The sequence below is a fragment of the Pempheris klunzingeri genome, chromosome 12 (assembly GCF_042242105.1).
Source record: "Pempheris klunzingeri isolate RE-2024b chromosome 12, fPemKlu1.hap1, whole genome shotgun sequence".
Taxonomy (NCBI): Eukaryota; Metazoa; Chordata; class Actinopteri; order Acropomatiformes; family Pempheridae; genus Pempheris; species Pempheris klunzingeri.
In genome coordinates this window covers 19,051,877-19,070,319 of record NC_092023.1, presented here as the reverse complement: position 1 = coordinate 19,070,319, position 18,443 = coordinate 19,051,877, and the positions used below count along the sequence as shown (strand labels likewise).

At 44.0% G+C, this 18,443-nt stretch overlaps 1 protein-coding gene across 4 annotated transcripts in view; it reads right to left on the bottom strand.

The window, feature by feature from the left end:
• Positions 1–5,722: 5,722 nt before the first annotated feature.
• LOC139210675 (arginyl-tRNA--protein transferase 1) overlaps positions 5,723–18,443 on the bottom strand; it is a 51,153-nt gene continuing 38,432 nt past the window's right edge. For 3 of the 4 annotated variants that reach the window (XM_070840775.1, XM_070840772.1, XM_070840773.1), the window contains 2 exons: positions 12,907–13,027; positions 5,723–6,625 (listed from right to left, as the gene is read on the bottom strand). In XM_070840775.1, coding sequence (XP_070696876.1) covers positions 6,447–6,625; positions 12,907–13,027 — 300 coding nt within the window. In that variant the 3' untranslated portion in view covers positions 5,723–6,446. Of the gene's footprint in view, positions 6,646–12,906; positions 13,028–18,443 lie in introns of all 4 variants that reach the window. The other variant, XM_070840774.1, reaches the window with a different exon arrangement.

Genomic DNA, 18,443 nt, shown 5'->3' with positions numbered 1-18,443 from the left:
AAATGCTCCGTGCACTGTCTACTACAACACCTCCATCAAGAAAAACACCATTAACGACGCAGTGAGGAAAAACTGTGTCAAAAGGGTTCAGTTCTGCTGCTACGACTTCTGGCGGTCCACTGGAGTTGTGTAGCCTGCCCATAAATATCAGCGTTTTTATAATCGTAGTTATACAGACATTTTTCTGTTCTCCTCCATGGGCCAGCTCCCCTTCAGACCCAGCAGGTTGCCGTGACGATGCCAAGCACTCCCCTCCAAAACAACAGCAGCACTCAACAGGCGAAGATTTAGAGCTCTGCAAATATTGGCTGCGCTGGCTTTCATGGGCAAAGAAAGGGAGGGATAGAGCTGTGGGAGGGGGTTGGTGTTGGTTGGGACTCTCACCTCTACCTGTTTTCTAAACGTCTGGAAAATATATTTCCCACGACAAGTAGAAACTAGAGAGGACAGGAGACAGGGTTTCCATAGTGGAGTTAAATGAGATTGAGCAGCAGGAGAGAGCGAGCTAAAGAAGATTTAGATTCCCCAGAAGAGACAGCGTACATATTGAGAGGTTGGTCGACTCCCACCGCCGCTCTAAAGCTTTACTCTATTCACAGTGACACATTAGTATTCTAATGCCAGTGGGAATATGTATGACTGCCTCAGAGAAAGAGATGCACGGGCCTGTGCCAGAGGAGCAGGAGAGAAGACAAAGGGAGGAGAGCGACATTAGTGACAAGAGAGACATTAATGTGGTAAAGACCTGTGAGGGGAGAGAGAGGAGAGAAAGCACTAACACATAGAGGGGGTTTCATATGATGACAGCATTTATATCCCTGCAGTCATTTTCTGTCTCCATGCCTACACAGCAGCACTTAAAGACCAGGGGGGGCCTCTTCTCATGCCTGTGCACCCTGGCTCACCTCCATAGTCAGACTATGAATTGATAATGATGAAATACAGTAGAGCTTTTGCTCTACAAAATGTGTTTTGGGCTTTAGTTTAAGCTCATATTCTTTTATTAGGTAAAAGTATCAATACCACCACCTAGACATAGTACTTTACAAGAACAGAATTTAAAATCCCAACTGAGTGAAAGTCAAGAAATATTTAGCAAAACAAACTTAGAGTATCAAAAGTGAAAGTATATAAAATCGGAAATTGCCCCCAATAACTGTTTTAGTATTACACTATATATCACATGATGCACCAATGTACAAGCAACATTTTGCTGTTGTAGCTGGTCAAGGTGTAGATAGTTTTAACGACTTTAAACACAGTTGGCTTAGTCAGTGGTTCCCACCTTAGGTTTGGCCCCTTCATTGGGGTCACAAGATAAATCTGCGGGGTTGTGAGATGATTAATGAGTTTGGAAAGGAGAGAAAACAAAGTTCTATGACACTAATTTATATGAATCTTTTGGAACATGTTCTTAATCTTAAGCTTTTTTGTGAAATATTGGGCCATTTTTGGGGGTTTCAAACAATCACATAAATGAAACCATCTGAAAGGGTTAGAGGGGAAATGTCTCTTTGACAGAACTGCAAACAACTCATGGACATCTGCAGCATGACAAGAGGCCCCAGCCAGACTGCTTTTGTGTAAGGGGTCACAAGTCAGACATGTTAGGAACCACTGGTTTATCATTTAACAATGCAATGCATTGTAATCTATAAGGTTATCATATGTTTTTTTATGGAAAATCTTAATCTGAAAAGTTACGGAACCACTGTAAATGTAGTGGTGTGCAACAAGTACAATACCCTTGAACTATAAGTAATATAAAGTAGAGTAAAATGAAAATACTCAAAGTTGTACTCATGTAAAGTATTTGAGTAAATATACTTTACAGCCCTGTATTGGTGGAAAAGCAGGCACTCCCAATGAACACAAAAAATCTAATTACATTTTAGGATTGCACAGAAAACAGCTGATGTACAGTTTGACGCTCCCGTAGTGGCAAATAAGTGAGTAAACTTTGGTCACTGATCAATCCAAACCAAATGTGTTAAGATGAGTTAATTTATGCTTCTGTTGTCTTTAAAGTCGATTTTATATCCTCAAGAACTGCACATCACTTTGATAGTAGCATCATACATTTTTCAAATAAGTCAACTGAGCTTAAATCATTTACTCTCCGTGTCTGCACCAGTACAAGTCAGAACGACTATACACATGTACACAACAACCTGATGCTTGTGAATATTTTCACCATGTCCAACAGAGAGTTGGATCAACTGGAAGCTCCATGTCAAAATCCATTTTCTATGGTCCCTTAATAACTCAGGCTAATCACTTCAGTATTGTCACTAGGGGCACAATGCCTCCCCTCATGTCCTGTATCCTAGCGGGGGGGGGGGTGGGCTAGGGAGAGGTCTGGTGACGGTGTGTTGAATTTGGGTGACAGGGCCCCAGTGGGAGTGGGCGCCCCCCTGTCCCTTCGATAATCCCCAGGAGAAAGGCCCTGCATTTAGGGTGCGATACGCTTAATCCAGGAGTGGTGGGGGGGGGCCTTGTTCACAAAGGAGCCCGGCACTTCCTCTGGCCTGGGAGCTTCCGCTGGTCCGGGGGGCCTGGCGTGGGTGCCAGTACAAACATACGACAATAATACACGATGTAACAAACAACATGCATACATGCAATGGTGCACAGAGCGGTGGGTATGGGAGAATCCAAAAAAAATTCACACTGTCCTTTTGGGGAGCCAATCCAAACAAGCAGCCCACACACACCAAGGCCAGCAAGAATAAACACAGTGCACACACACGCACACACACACACACACATACTACATACTGTGGGCAGAGGCAGTGTTTACATTCTGCCCCCGGGCCACGATGGAACAAAGCTGGTGTGTACTGTGGAAGATTGGTTCAGTGAAGAACCGAGAGAGAGAGAGAGAGACATCAAACAGTTTGCTGCCTACAGATAGTTTCATATTTACAAACAGGAAGACGGCGTCATGTTACAGCCCCTTCAGATGCTACATGGAACCCTCGGTTCACTCATACATACGGTACATGTATAGCCCCCCCTCTGGCAGCATCTGTGTTCCGACCGTAGGGGAAAATGAACATTTCAGAAAAGATAAAATCTGCAAAACTTTTCTTTTCCTAAACACATTTTTTCCTCTTATTTACCTCAGAAGCAAATACTCCTCACTGCAGGCAGCATGTAACGTTTAGAGGCATTTACGTAAACAGCTGAGGGGTATTATTCCATACTTCTCTGACATGATTCCACACGCAAGTTTGGAATAGACGTTTGGCAAAAGGGAGAACGTCAGGCGTGGTGTCTCTTTTTCCTCAGTTTCAGACTGGCTTTTCCCTCTCATACTTTTTTACGCTGACACATCCTCTTTCCTCAGTGCGTCCCCCTGGCATTTTCATCTGGCCACAGCACATCTGTGGAGGAGCTACAGCCGCCGGGACCAAGTGGAGAGGAGGAAAGTTTTGTTTGTGACAGGTTTAAGATACAAATACTTCTAACAAAGGATTATTTGCTTGAGCTTAAACTGACATTCAAACTGCCGTCACTGATTACATAACGACTGACACTTCAGCTATTATCAGTATGCACGCTTCAACTAATTCTGGCATTACAGTTTTAACTGAATTGCCTTCATCTTTTACATCTCAACTAAAATGCCAAGTTCTGTCACCCTTGAGTCTTAAAATAACAGCGCAACTGCTTTCATGGCTCACGTGACTGACGCTTCAGCTGTTTTCGTCTCTTGATCTTCAGCTGACTCGTCAACTACTTTCAATGCTGACTGAAACTCACAGTTGAACTGCGCACAGGACTTAAACTTGAAACTGGATTTGCAGATGCTTTGACTGGCCATTACTTGGCCATCACTGACGCTTCCATTACTTTCACTGCTTCAGCCTTAACTGATGTTTCAACTTCTTCATGCGCTGCAACTTCAACTGCAACTCATATACGTTACATGCAAATAGTTTACGCTTTAAGATATTTGCAGTACGTAATTTTCAGTGTAGGCAAGCACACTTCAGTTGTCTTCAGAAAATGTAGCTTCATTCTAAACGTTATCTCACCAAAGGGTCATGCTCTCCTTTCCCAGCTTCTTCCAGAGTGACAAACTCCACCTATTTGGCACCAACGCAGCCAAAAATAAACCATACAGTATTTAAACCATGTCTGTGACTGAGGTCAGACATGAAGATAAAGCCTTCTCTCCAGGCCCCTTTATTCTCTGAATGCTGACCTTTGGCTGAACGGTATTCAAGCAGCAGTGCCTGGTCAGTACAGACCTCATACTTAATAAGAATCATGAGCAGTGACACAATTATATATCAGCGTAATGTTCAAACCCTGCCATGCTGTGTCTTGCAGCATTATGGACTCATTATAAAACAGCCGACCGGTCCAGGCCACTTGTTTTGACAGAAAGAGGTCCACCACAGCACTGGCACATGTCCTCATGTGTGGCGTCCACCAAGACTAACTACTCGTGACAGTGCCAGGAGTGTGTGTGTGTTTCTGTGTGAGTGCACATTAAGTCTGAGGGGAAGCATGCCTAATGTGGGAGAGAAACAGTGAATCCAACATGGCCACTAGCCAGCGTCAGTGTTCCCTTCTTGGAGAATTAGCCTGTCAATCCGTCCTAATTCCCGAGGACACAGGCTGCTCTTAAACCCAGGTTGAGTTTAAACTGGAGAGACTGACTCTCTCAACTGTTTTCTCAGGACGGGGTGCAGACAGGCAGGCTGGCAGAATGTGTGGCAGGTCAGGCCGTACTGGAGAGCAGAGCTGCTGCACAAATACGAGTCTAGTCCAGGGTCAAGCTGACACTTAACAGCCTGTGCTTACACTTGAGGATGTGCTCGACCAACACTGAACAAATGCAGGACTTAGCTTCAGTTTAGATTCTTAAAGTTGAGCGCACAGTTGTCAAAGATGCCATTATTAACATTTTCTTGACTTTCCAGAAGATATCATGCAACAGATGTGACAGTATTTTCTGGGTAGTACAGTGTGTAGTCTTTGCAGTTCCTATTTACACTGTAACTGTAACATTAAGACAACGCTCAACCTGATTACTTTTTAATACTAAAAAAACATCTAAATTATTTGATTTCTAAGTAGATTTATGAGGAATTGGCATAGATTTGAAAGAACCCACACAGAGTGAGTCACACTAAGTGTGTTTGTGAATCTGATGTCTGTGTGTTCAGATTTGAGTTTTGAGCCTTTGGGAAGGAAAAAAATTACTATATGGTGCGATTTTTCAACTGCTTCAATCTAGTTCAAAGGGTCATAACACACACTTATAAATTACAAACACTCTGAGAGAACTGTACCAAATATAGTCTTGATGGTAACCAAGTATCCTGAGCCGCTGCCCTGAGCACCCCAGCTTGTGTAGTTACAGGCAAGCATATCTCTGCTTTAAAACCCGAAGCCTGCCTGCTGACGCCGGCTCAGCTGGCTGAAAGCTGGGCTGCTGCTGACACTCTGTTTAGGGGCGAGAAGCCATTTGCATTTGTGTTCTGCCAGCTCATATATCTAACACCTGTTGCTTGGCCCAACTCAAGCACTTATCTTTGGGTGCGCGCGTGCTTTGGAAGATACAAGCTTACTACTGTACGTGTCAAAATGTACACAGTTTGTGCCAGCCAGAGGACTGAGACTTGATGCATTACTGCCCTGTTCCCAATAGCCAGTGGATTTAAGGTTGTGTTGCAAAATTAGCACGCAAAAGGAAAGGCACAAAGTCCAGGCTGGGAATATACAACCCCTTTATTTACTTTAACCAAAAATAACAGTGTCAATAATAAAAGAAAAGCAAATAAAGCTATAAATATACTGTAAGAGACAGAAAAGAATGAAAGCAGTGAATTCTTCCCTTCACATAAAGCCAGTGATAAAAATCTTTATCATGTTGTGGTGTAGTATGAGTCAGCTTGAAGTTCGGGAAAGTAAGTAAATGAAAACCACCTTTGACATCACTGAACATTCGAGGGAGAACATGCTCTTCAAGTGGCAATGCTGACATACGTGTAAACCCACATCAGTTGAGGGGAGAGCCGTCACCTGTGTGTTTCCAGACGCTCCTTCACAACATCATTACTTAAGCATAAAGGAGTGAATCAAAGCGATGAATTATGGTATAAACATTCCAGGGAATGGTGCCTGTACGGAGGCAAAATGATGAACAAGAACCAAACTGATGATAGATGCTGCAGGATTCATTGGTGGATAAAATCTAACATATAATAAATGTGAATGAGGCTGTTGGCTCATACATACAGCAGGTAGCGAGTGGTTACTGCATTGTTCCAGCCTGTTACAGCTAAGCATGGTGAGACTACTGACAGATGCAACAGAAAGAACTTTGAAAGACAGTGAGGAGACACACAGACATACAGAAACAGACAGACGTTGCTGGAAGGTGTGTATTTGGGTTTATTAAGAAGGTGCAGTGGTGTGATGCTGTGTGTTTAGGCGCGGTAGAGCAGGATCCTCTCAGCACAGTCCTGGCCAACCAAGCCAGCGTACTGCTGCACCTCCGTCTCATCGCTGGGGCCTTTGCGTTTGCGGGAGTAGGCAGCGTAGGGCATGACGGTCCGTCTGTATAGCACCAGGGCTCTGCCCACATCCTTCAGCACCCGAGCATCTCCTGGACAAAAACAGGCACACCTGAGAACATAATAAGGACCAGTGTAGACACATCAAGCACAATAAACACTGTCCTTATTTTCCCTCATTCTTATGAGTTAACCTCTGAGTGACTTGGCCACAATACACCATTATTCCGAGAAGCTGTTGGAGGAGCAGAAAGCATTTTCCCCTCACAGTACTAATTCCCCCATGCCCTAAACCTGGAGTCATGGTGGTGCGTGAGCAGGCTAGTTAGTTGGATTTGTTTACAGGGCCTTGCTCCCTGCTGGCTTGCCAAACTCAGCATTTCATCAGGTCCTGTGTCATACACTGCCAGCTCCCATTAGACCAGTGAAAACACTGCTAATCTCAAAAGTGTGCGTGTTCAGCAGCTAAGAATGGTCCTCTGGAGAACCGGATGGAAAAAAAACCAATGACCTTCGCTCTGACACTAAAACCGCTGCCTCCAGGAATGAGAGGCAGAGCCAAGCTGCCCAAAGCTGGCGCCAAGAGGACACGCAAGGGGTAGCACGCCAGGTAGTATCGACTGAGCCAGCCTAACTCAGATATACTGCACTTAATGTGTGAAGGCATGTGGGCCTCAATAACCATCGTGGGCTCTAATCATCTTCCTGCTTGAGTCAAAATTGAAAAGTCCTTCATTTGCAGTCATCATGTCATCCTCTCCCCAGTGAATGACATCTCTAGTCACTCTAATTGCCCTCTTAAAATGCTTTTATCTCCCTCCGTGGCACTTAGCTGAATCCCTTGACTCATCTTTCCCAAGCATTCTGCTGTTTCATCAACTGCAAAATGCCTAATATGTAAAATTTGTATCATGCCTTCTGAAATGCACATACCCAACACACTCCATATACAATCCTGGTCTGGCCTCGCTGAGAGGAAGCGCATGGAAATAAACCTCAGGCCAGGCTGTGGAGTGGACTAGCTTGCCAGGCCCGTGGTGACACATGAGTCAAACAGGAGCGAGTTAGATTTGGTATTAATAGAGCTCGGGGCGTCCCACTCACCACTACTGCTCCCCCTGACAACGTCCATGTGGCTCACAGCTGAGCGCCCAGGTGGTACGAGTGATGTGAGCTCACATATTTCTGCCTAATTCCTAAAATGTTCCCCATACTACTGGCAAACCCCCCTCCCCTCCGATTACCTAATCAACAGGGAAAACAAGACAATAAAGTGATGTGATGTGAAAATGTGATGTAATACTACAAACAAAGGTCTTTTCTCTGGATCCAGTTGTTAAAATGGACCCACAGTTCACAAAGCACTCAAAGGCAATCTGCCTGGACCGCTGGATGTGATCAAAAACTTGTTTAGAGCAATAAGAGTCAAACAACTTTGCTGCTGTGATCAGTTAAAATGTGACAGCAGGCCAAATTTAGAGATCCCGCCATGACAGAATTCAACTAGTCCCATGGGTTCAGGTAAGTATACAGTAAGTGAATGTCCCATGTACCACTACGGCATCTAACTTGCACAGACACTACCTGAAAAGCAAGCCAGAGGAACGGAGAGAGCTTGATATAAACATAAAGCCCAGAGGCTCCTTGGCTCCCCCCCACCCCCATAAAGATATTTTCATATTTCAACTTATTTTCAAACCACACTGTGGATTCATGTTTTATTTATTAGCCTCATTTCCCTGCTCGGTAATGCCCTAACCGCTGTGTCTTCCCCCTTCTCTAAAAAACTGCTGAGTCACATACTTGAAGAATGCTTGATAGAAACTTTTAAATGAAGAAAATCAGCAGTATGTTGAGTCTCGCCATATGGGGAAATGGGTTTTAAACGATGTAAACATCTTATGTAAGTTCCACATGACCATAATTTTGGTCCATGAAAAATTTATGTGTCCTGATGGGTTTAAAGTGGAAATGTTTAAACGTTTGATGCCTCCTCAAGCTGCCTTCAGCATTGTCTTTTCAAGCACGATCTGCCTCCTTGTGTTCTTTATCAGCGTGACAGCCCACTTACGTAAAGTTAAACTTTGTCCACTCAAATGTGTGACACTGGGCTGAAGCACCACTGTCGCCTAGTGAAGATACTGAATAGGGAACATTTTACAGACCAAACTGGATAGCAGCTCTACAACGGTCTATTAACCTCAGCAGTAATACTGAGCAGAGGCCCAATCTCTCTCTCTCTCTCTCTCTCCCTTACTCAAGGAAATCCAAACATCCGCTCCTCACATAAACAACTTTCATTTCTTCTCCACTCACTCCATCCTCCATCAATGTTCCTCTCCTCTTTTTGAGTGGCTCCAGACCCCATTCCCGTCAGACCCACCGGGCGTTCAGTGACACGCCGCTCTGAGGTCACGGCTCCTCGGGGTCAGAGGTTCAAGGGTCGGGGGAAAGAGGAGTGGTGAGGGCCGGACAGGGAGTGAGAGGGTCAGAGCAGAGGCTAGGGGCCTTGACAGCTCGCCACGCTCCTCTCTCTCAACCCATCCATCTCGAACTTTCAAAACACTTGCTTAACACCGGACGTTGGTCAAAGGCAGGCCATTAGGGTTATGACCACTTCCTATGACCCAGTGTTGCAAATCCAAAATAGGGCTTACGGTTGAAAAGAAAAAGGCCAAACCGGTGGTGTAGTAAGAAGACCGCTCTTTGACCGGAAGACCTGGGATCAAGCCCCTGTGTAAGCACATCCAACTGAAAGCATGAATATTGACCTCCACAGCAAAGAAAGGAACAAGAGAAGTCCCCTGGATTATTAAGAATATTATCATTATTCTTATTAAAATGAGGGAAAGGGTTTCCCACAGCAGTAAAAGTGCAGCAGATTCAGGAAAAAAAAAAAAAAAAACACCTCCTGAATTTTAACACAAGAAACTGAGAGAGGAGTGATATACAACCCCCTCTCCATTCTGAATGGGACCATTAGCGCAAGTCAGGCTAAGGAGCAGAAAGCCTGGTGAAGAGCAGAGCAAAGTGGCTCTGACAAGGAGCCAAGATATGAAAGTGTATACTGTAAAAGCTAGAAATATAAGTGGAGAAGGTAGGGGGGCTTGGGGGTAATGGGCGCTGTCGTGCTTACGCCGTCTCCCCCATCCAGTGTTTTGGTCTCACTTTGCATGGCTGAAAGCACAGACACTGCACAGTCAGAAGTGAGTGTGTGTATCCGTATGAGACCTGAAAGAGAATATTCTATTTCAGCAGTTAAGATATTATACTAAATGCAACTCTCTGTGGTGTGTGTATGTAAAATGTAGGGGGGGGGGGCCTACTTCATGTCACACATTTCTCAAGTGTTTATCCTGCTGAGCGGCCAATGCCCCTACTTCTTTGTCCATCAAGCAAACACTGATTACAAGTGTGTGAGACAGAGTACATATGTGCTGTGAAAAACGTGTGTGCATACTGTATTATACATTCGTGAGAGGCCACAACGAGGCCCGAAGGCTTTCGATGTGTCAGCAACAGGCGTGTAATCAACGTGAGCTTGCTTTGGACAGAGTTGTGTAAACTTTAGATTAGCCGTCTCTGCACACCTCATTAAGACAGCTCTGTAACCCGGTCGCCCTTACAATCTGAACGCACAGCCAGCACCCCAATTCTCATTCACCCCTGGGTACGGCTTGGAGTTCGAGGCAAGGCCTTACAACAAGGTGGAATTAATGAGGACTTTCTGGGCAGTTTTGGTGAAAACTGAAATTTCGAAAAACATTCTCTGTCAAGTTCTTTTCATTTTTCCTTTGAATAAAAAAAAAACCCTTTGTTTTCAGTTTCAGGTTCAGAAATGGAAAGCGGTATTGTCACCCTGTGAAGACATATTCACTGCTGACTCTCCAAGGCGCTGAAAGTGACAATATGACAAGTAAGATCCATTCAACCAACTGCTGAGCAGATTTTAAGAAGCATTTCCTACACATGATAATCAACAAACTAAGAAGTACCTTTTTTTCAGCAAAACACATCTTCTGACTTGCTCTATGAAATGTTTTATAAGCTTATAGTCCTATAATCCTACAGAACATTGTTGTTTATATGGCTAAATTTAAACCTAACCATAATCTCTTGCAGGTTTTTTAACATTTATTTTAAGTACCACAAAGCTTAACCCTGTTGCTTGGGTTATTGCTAAAAATGTTGAGGAGCTCTACTTGCCAGCCAACCAAAGGGTAGATAATATAAACTATATATTCTGTTAAATATTTGCTGTTGGTGAACAGAACAAAGTGGATCAATTAAGAGGTTGTCCGTTGAACCAGCTGCTGTTGACTGATACACTGGCCCATTGAATATCTACTGACATATAATCAGATTGTGAGTAAACGAACAAAACGGTGTTGCACTCTTATTTAAAGGAAGCATAGTGATCAGTCAGGCCAGAGTACAGAATATCCTAATTCCAGTACACCACAGCAGCTAGATAAATGAGACTACAATAGATAATTCCTTCCTAAGACTCATAGGAGATTCCCTCACCATTACAAGCAGTCAGGACTTCCCTGAGACATAAAAACAGATTGCAACATGTCTTTATTTAGGCCAACAGCAAACCACACGTAGACAAACTGCCAATTAGGACTGGGCCACAGGCCTCAACAGTGTGCCATGCTGCTAACCTGACGATCACACAGGGCAGGCTGACCCGGTGACTGACTGACCACTGGGTGTATTTCTGGGGAGGACAGAAACCCCACCACCACCACCACAAGTCTAGCACCCCACAGCTTGGCTACAGACCTGAGAGCTAACCATCGAGACAGCTTCACTGAAATGCAATGCCACTGTGCTGGGACAGCTAGCCCTGAAAAAATGTCCTGACGAGGCCAAGATCAACAGTCCACGCAGGAATGGAGACACCGCAAGAGCCACAGACACACAAACATACTCTGGCCAAAGTGAAAATTGCCAACTCTGAGGCCACCCCCTTGTCCTCAGTAATTTGTGCCTACTCAGGGATAACTCAGAGCCCACAGACCTTACCTCGTCACACAATCTGACCCCTGAAATAGGGGACAGAGGAAAGGGGGACGCATGCCAGAGAATGTTTTTTTCTTCGAAGTTCATCACTTGTGTTGCTTTTTCATCTCCAAGGACCTCACTACTCTCCCTCAATCAATCTTCAGCCATCTCCAAGAATAATTCCGATTATATAATATCCTTACAGTGAACCAAATCTTATGTTTCCATTACGAAGCTCAGCAGTGTCATTCTGTGTCAGTCTATATGAAATGTACTCTTTCTGCTCTGCATGCAGAGCCATATAATGCAAATAGTTTCAGTTTGGTTTAGGTGGGGGCTGTAGGAATTTTATTGCACATTTGCCTAAAACTACATAAAGCACAAAAATGCAAAGTCAACACAGGAGAGAGAAATTTAAGAAATAAGGAGGCAGAAAATACGTAAAAATATCTCTGTCTCTCTGGCACCTATAAGGTAAATCATTCATTTCATTTACACACATAACAAACAACAAGAGATCAACTGTGTCAGAGGTGTTCTCACCCACTGGAAACCTAGTGGATTTCAGTAAGGGGGGTTTGTATTCTTCTGCTTTCACGCAAGTCACGTGTAGAAATGTCATCAACTCGCCCACTTGCTCGTTGTAAATTCTCCCGACAGTGACCTGCTCTATTCATACATGAGCTAAATCGGACATTATACAAAGACTTTGTACTTAGGGAGCTGGCAGGATAAAGTCAGTTTAATGTCCAGTCCAACTGATTTGGAGATAGGAGTTCTCACATACAGCTCCTCTGGGTAATGTCTACATAAGCTCAGGGTTGCAGTGCGTGTGTAAAAGGGACTTATTAAACACTCTACCAAGCCCTCGTCGGTCACCCCGTCAGTCCAAGCAAGAGGCGTCTGCCAGTCTACCTTCTGTACGAGGTTTATTATTGCTCATATCTCTATTCATCTAATGGCCCCATGGTCCTTCCAATTTTAACAGTGCTGACTCTGCCCTGACTGTGCTGGAGGATCATGGGGAGAGACAGCAGTTTGATCAGAGCTGCTGGCCCTCCATTTACCCCTGTTCAGTGGCTGCACACTGCCTTGGAGCAAGTCCACTGTTGTCAATACGCCAGCACTGTGAAACCGGATAAAATATTAACACAAGGCTCACAGGTTCATCAAGAACAGCGTGTACGAAGAACTTATGGATCTAAGACCAAGATCACAGTGCCAGCTCAGTATATTAGTAATGTTAGAAATGTATGCAGCTCTATGGGATGAATGCAGAAAAACGCTGTTTTCTTTAGTTTCAGAAATTAAATGCATTAAATTATTAGTGATAACAGTTGAGTGGAGTGTTGCATAGTTGTACCTGCATCAGGATCCTGGTTGAAACGAGCATAGCGGGAGTTCTCCAGCTGGGGTAGGCATCGCTCTATTGGTACCCAGACAAAGGTTTCAGGGCACAGGAGGTCTGAAGGTCGGTACTGCCCCTGGAGAAGAAAAAGAGAGAGAAAGAGCGTCACACCTCCTGCTAAAACAACCATTTATTATTGTTTAATTGAACAGACAACGTGTCAAAGTGTCAGCAATCTTGAAAATTGATTGATTTTTAGTGTTTTATCCAAGAAAAAAGGGAGTTCAATGGACATTAGCAATTTCAAAACATCACGATTGTTTTCATATGATATTTCATAGACTAATTAACTAATCTTTCATGATTGACACATAAATTGATAATGAAAATAATCATTTGTTGCAGCCCAAGTGACACTATTTCCACACTCTGCTGGTGACCCATTCGGCTTACAGGCTTGACAAGTTGTAAACTGACCTCAAGGTTAGGATCAGGGTTGAGGCCTGGATCAAACTGTGCTCTGTTAAAGTTCTTTGTTTGAGCCATGCGTCTCTGTGCAAGGAGTGTTATGTTGTCTGCAGTGCTGAGTGAGCAATGTAAACACACCGGCATATTGTAATGTTTGCTTGTGAAATGGGTACAAGTCTGCATTTGACCTAACATTTTGGATGGAAAGTAAACCAAGCGAAACAAAAACGGCTGCAGGGCAAAAGAAAAAAAAAAAAAGGGTGAGGGGTTGAATGAGCAGAGAGGGGGTGGAGAAAGAGACAACATTATCGGAGACCTGGGTTCTATCACATGGCTCCAAACAAACATGAACTGCGGAGATAGCTCTGTAAACAAGTAGGCGCCTTCAGCGGGCCTGCTGCACCATCTCAACACACAATAATATTTATCGTTATTGAGACATTAAACTGCAGGACAAAGACTTTTATACACAACTGGGGTCAGAAAGTGCTGGACACTTAAACTTAAGTTACGAAAAAGCAGATGTCATTATGAACTCAAAATAAGCAAAACAAAGGAAGTTCCATTCCTGGAATATGCTGTTGCTATACAAGCGCTCTGACCATGACCCATCTGTCAGTGGGCCTGTATGGAAAATATGCTGCCTGTTTTTACACGCAGGATGGGATGCCATGATAATGAACTAGTCTGCTCAACAGCTCAGAAAAATGAAAAACAGGAGAATTAAGGGGGGGTGCACACTTAAGTCAAGTTTTCCTCCCAATGCAGGGTCCTCATCTGTTGCTACCCTTTTGCTCTGCCCCACATTTATTTAAAGCGGCACAGGAGAAAGACCAGAAAAGTATCATGAAACTCATATAGTCACGCAAAAAGTGTGCAGGCCAAGACTGAGGTACAGGCTGTAAGGGCAAGTCAGAGAGCAAAAGACGCTAACATGCTTTAAGTGCTTCTGCTAACAGATGGATGGTGGTGGAATGCTGTGCATCTGTAGTTGCAATGGACACACACATTGATCGGATGCTCTCCATGTCCCAACAGCCTACAGCCTTCTGCAACTGTCAGCACAGTCAGCTTGACACTCTCACACTCTGCCTCACCTCTATAGACTCCTTCAACACTGCAGCAGGACACACCTCTGTATAGGGCGTGCGCACACACACACACACACACACACACACACACACACACACACACACACACACACACACACACACACACACACACACACACACACACACACACACACACACACACACACACACACACACACACACGCTTCCTGCTATAGGCCTCTGCAACCTGACATTGCACCTAAACTCAAAGTGGATGCGTGGAGGGAGGGTGAAAGAGAGAAAAAGAGTGGAAAAAGGTGTGAATGGAGTAGCCTTTAAAGAGAAAGAGTGACAGAGGTAGAAGAATGAAGACATGCAAGGGCAGACTTTCAGATGAATTATTATTCTGTGAAAAAAACAATTGCCTTTATGTGCATTTGTAAAAGAAAAAGGTTCATCATTCATCATTTCTGAAGGCCTTTGTCTTGAATTTACAGTCCAAAATGACACTTCCAGTCCTTTGCTGTAAAGTTTCAACAGAAAAAAAGAGGCCTATATAACCAAAATGAGAGACTGAGTCTGGTCATGGCGCAGGCACAGTTCCTCAATTCTCCCCCTGAAAAGAGGAAGGGACGGAGAGAGGGATAGAGGAGTATGAGAGGACACAGCTATTAGTGGTCTGGACAGGGGAGAGAGAAAAGATGAAAAAAAGAGGGGGGAAGAAAAGCTTGGTTTGCCACAACCTTTCTGTCAGCTTCTTTTCTTTATTGGAGTGAAAGTGAAGACTGAGCTCACCACTGACTTTCTTTATCTTCCCTCTTATTTTTTCCTTCCCTGGATTGGCTAGAAGGCCCTGTAATTCACAGCTAGCCCTGCAGCTTCCTTGGCCCCTCTTCAGCACAGTGTTTCCTGCATTTGTGTCAGCTTGCTCACAATATCCATCACTTTATCTAACAGTTAGTTAGACCAACAGAGAAGCCAGTAATGGTTTCCTGAAACTTAGAGCCTTGAGAGAGAAGACTGATGTGCGTAGTGTAACAGCCAATCTAATTGCTGTGAGTGAAAAGACCTATTCCTACAAATCTATGCTCCAGAGTGGCTGTTAGCTCAGCAAGTGGCATTAAGAGGTCACAGGAAGTAATAGTGACACGTAAAGCCATGTGATGAGGCCAGTGTCTACTGAATTGCATTAGAGGGATCCCGGACAGTCAACAGATAACCGGGCTGAGGCTTTCCAGACAGAGAACGTCTTGTCTCTGAGTTTCAGAGTTTTTATCAGACTTAGTCCTTAGTGTGGACAAAGTGATTATAGAAGTTGATTTTAATATTCATGTGGATAATGAAAATGATAGTATCAGCACTGCCTTTGTCTCACTTTTGGACTCAATTGGCTTCTCCCAGAATGTAAATGCACCAACTCACTGTTTTAACCACACTCTTGACCTTGTTTTGGCTTATGGTGTTGAAATTGAACAGCTAACAGTCTTTCCACATAACTCTATTTTATCAGACCATTACCTGTTAACATTTGATTTCTTGCTACAAGACTATGCTCTATATGACAGGGAGGTCCTCACTAGATCCTTATCTGATAGTGCTGTCGCCAAATTTAAGGAGGTGATTCCTTCAGTATTTCAGCCAGTGTGTCCCTGTGCTGTGGATGACCCCCATGCTAATCTCAGCCCTTCCCAAATTGATTATCTGGTCGATAGTGCTGCAGGTTCACTGCGAATGACACTAGACTCTATTGCCCCTCTAAAAAAGAAGAGAATTTAAAAAAAGAGACAAGCTCCCTGGTATAACGACACGCCAGCTTAGGAAACACTCACGAAGGCTAGAAAGGACATGGCGGGCCACCAAAGTGGAAGAATCCCGTTTAATCTGGCAACATAGTCTTAAAACCTATAAAAAGGCCCTCTGTAATGCCAGAGCTGCCTACTACTCCTCATTAATAGAAGAAAATAAAAGCAACCCTAGAGTCCTTTTTAGCACAATAGCTAGGCTGACAAGGAGCCAGACCTCTATTGATCCTTGCGTTCCCTTAGAGCTCAACAGTAATCACTTCATGAGCTTCTTTAATGATAAAATTCTAACTATTATGGACAAAATTCAGCACCTTCTGCCCTCAACAGGGTCTGATTCTACTTCAAATTTAGGAGTCATGGAAACAGCTGTTACACCTGATGTGTACTTGGACTGTTTTTCTCCAATTGATCTTGCTGAATTGACCTCAATAATCTCCTCATCTAGATCGTCAACATGTCTCCTAGACCCCATTCCTACTGGACTACTTAAAGAGGTCCTGCCCCCAATTAACACATCCTTACTGGATATGACAAATCAGTCTTTACTAACAGGCTATGTTCCACTATAACTATAGACCTATATCCAACCTTCCCTTTCTCTCCAAGACCCTGGAGAAAGTCGTAGCTAATCAGCTGTGTAATTTTTTAAACTCTAATAGTCTATTTGAAGATTTTCAGTCAGGTTTTAGAGAGAACCATAGCACAGAGACAGCAGTGGTGAAGGTTACAAACGACCTCCTTATGGCATTAGACAGAGGACTTCTCTCTGTCCTGGTCTTGTTAGACGTGAGTGCTGCTTTCGACACCATTGACCATCACATCCTGTTACAGAGACTGGAACAGTTCATTGGTATAAAAGGAACTGCATTAAGCTGGTTTAAGTCCTATTTACTAGATCGATTTCAGTTTGTACATATTAACAATGAATCCTCTGTCCACACTAAGGTTAGACATGGAGTTCCACAAGGTTCAGTGCTTGGACCAATACTCTTTATCTTATATATGCTTCCTCTGGGTAATATTATCAGGAAGCACTCCATTAATTTCCACTGTTATGCAGATGATACACAATTATATTTATCAATAAAGCCAGATGAACCCAATCAGTTGGCTAAACTTCAAATCTGCCTTAAGGACATAAAGTCCTGGATGAGCAGCAACTTTCTGCTGCTAAATTCAGATAAAACTGAAGTTATTTTGCTTGGCCCCAGACACCTCAGAGACAGCTTTTCTACCACCATAACTGCTCTGGACGGCATTAATGTGGCCTCCAGCTCCACTGTGAGGAATCTGGGTTTCTTATTTGATCAGGATCTGTCCTTTAACTCCCACATTAAACAGATTTCTAGAACTGCCTTTTTCCATCTACGTAATATTGCTAAAATCAGGCCCATCATAGCCACAGAAAAATTAGTACATGCATTTGTCACTTCTAGGTTGGACTATTGTAACTCATTATTATCAGGCTGCCCCAATAAGTCGTTAAAGACTCTCCAGCTGGTCCAGAACGCTGCTGCTCGTGTTCTGACGAGAATTTAAAGAAGAGACCACATTTCTCCTGTACTGGCTTCTCTTCATTGGCTTCCAGTAAAATCTAGAATAGAGTTTAAAATCCTTCTCCTTACTTACAAGGCTCTTAAGGGTCAGGCTCCATCATATCTTAAGGAGCTCATAGTACCGTACTACCCCACTAGAGCACTGCGCTCCCAGAATGTAGGCCTACTGGTGGTTCCCAAAGTCTCCAAAAGTAGTGCAGGTGGCAGAGCCTTCAGCTATCAGGCTCCTCTCCGGTGGAACCTCCTTCCAGTTTGGGTTCTACATTTAAGAGTAGACTAAAAACCTTCCTTTTTGACAAAGCATATATTTAAGGGCTGGCTCAGGCCTTAGACCAGCCCCTAGTTATGCTGCTACAGGCTTAGACTGCCGGGGGACTCCAATGGTGCACTGAGCTCCTCTATTCTCTATCCTCCTCTTCCTCTCCATCATTATGTCTCATGTCAGCCAAATGTCTGCCTCTAACTTGCTATCTTCCCCGGAGCCTTTCTGTGCTTTCTCATCTCTCAGGTTCCTGTGAATCCTGTGGATCCTGGTCCTGGCCCTGCTGATGTGGTTCTCTGGTTCCTGTGGGTCCTGGTCCTGGTCCCGCTGATGTGGTTCTCTGGTTCCTGTGGATCCTGGTCCTGGTTCTGCTGATGTCATTCTTGGGTTCCTGTGGATCCTGGTCCTG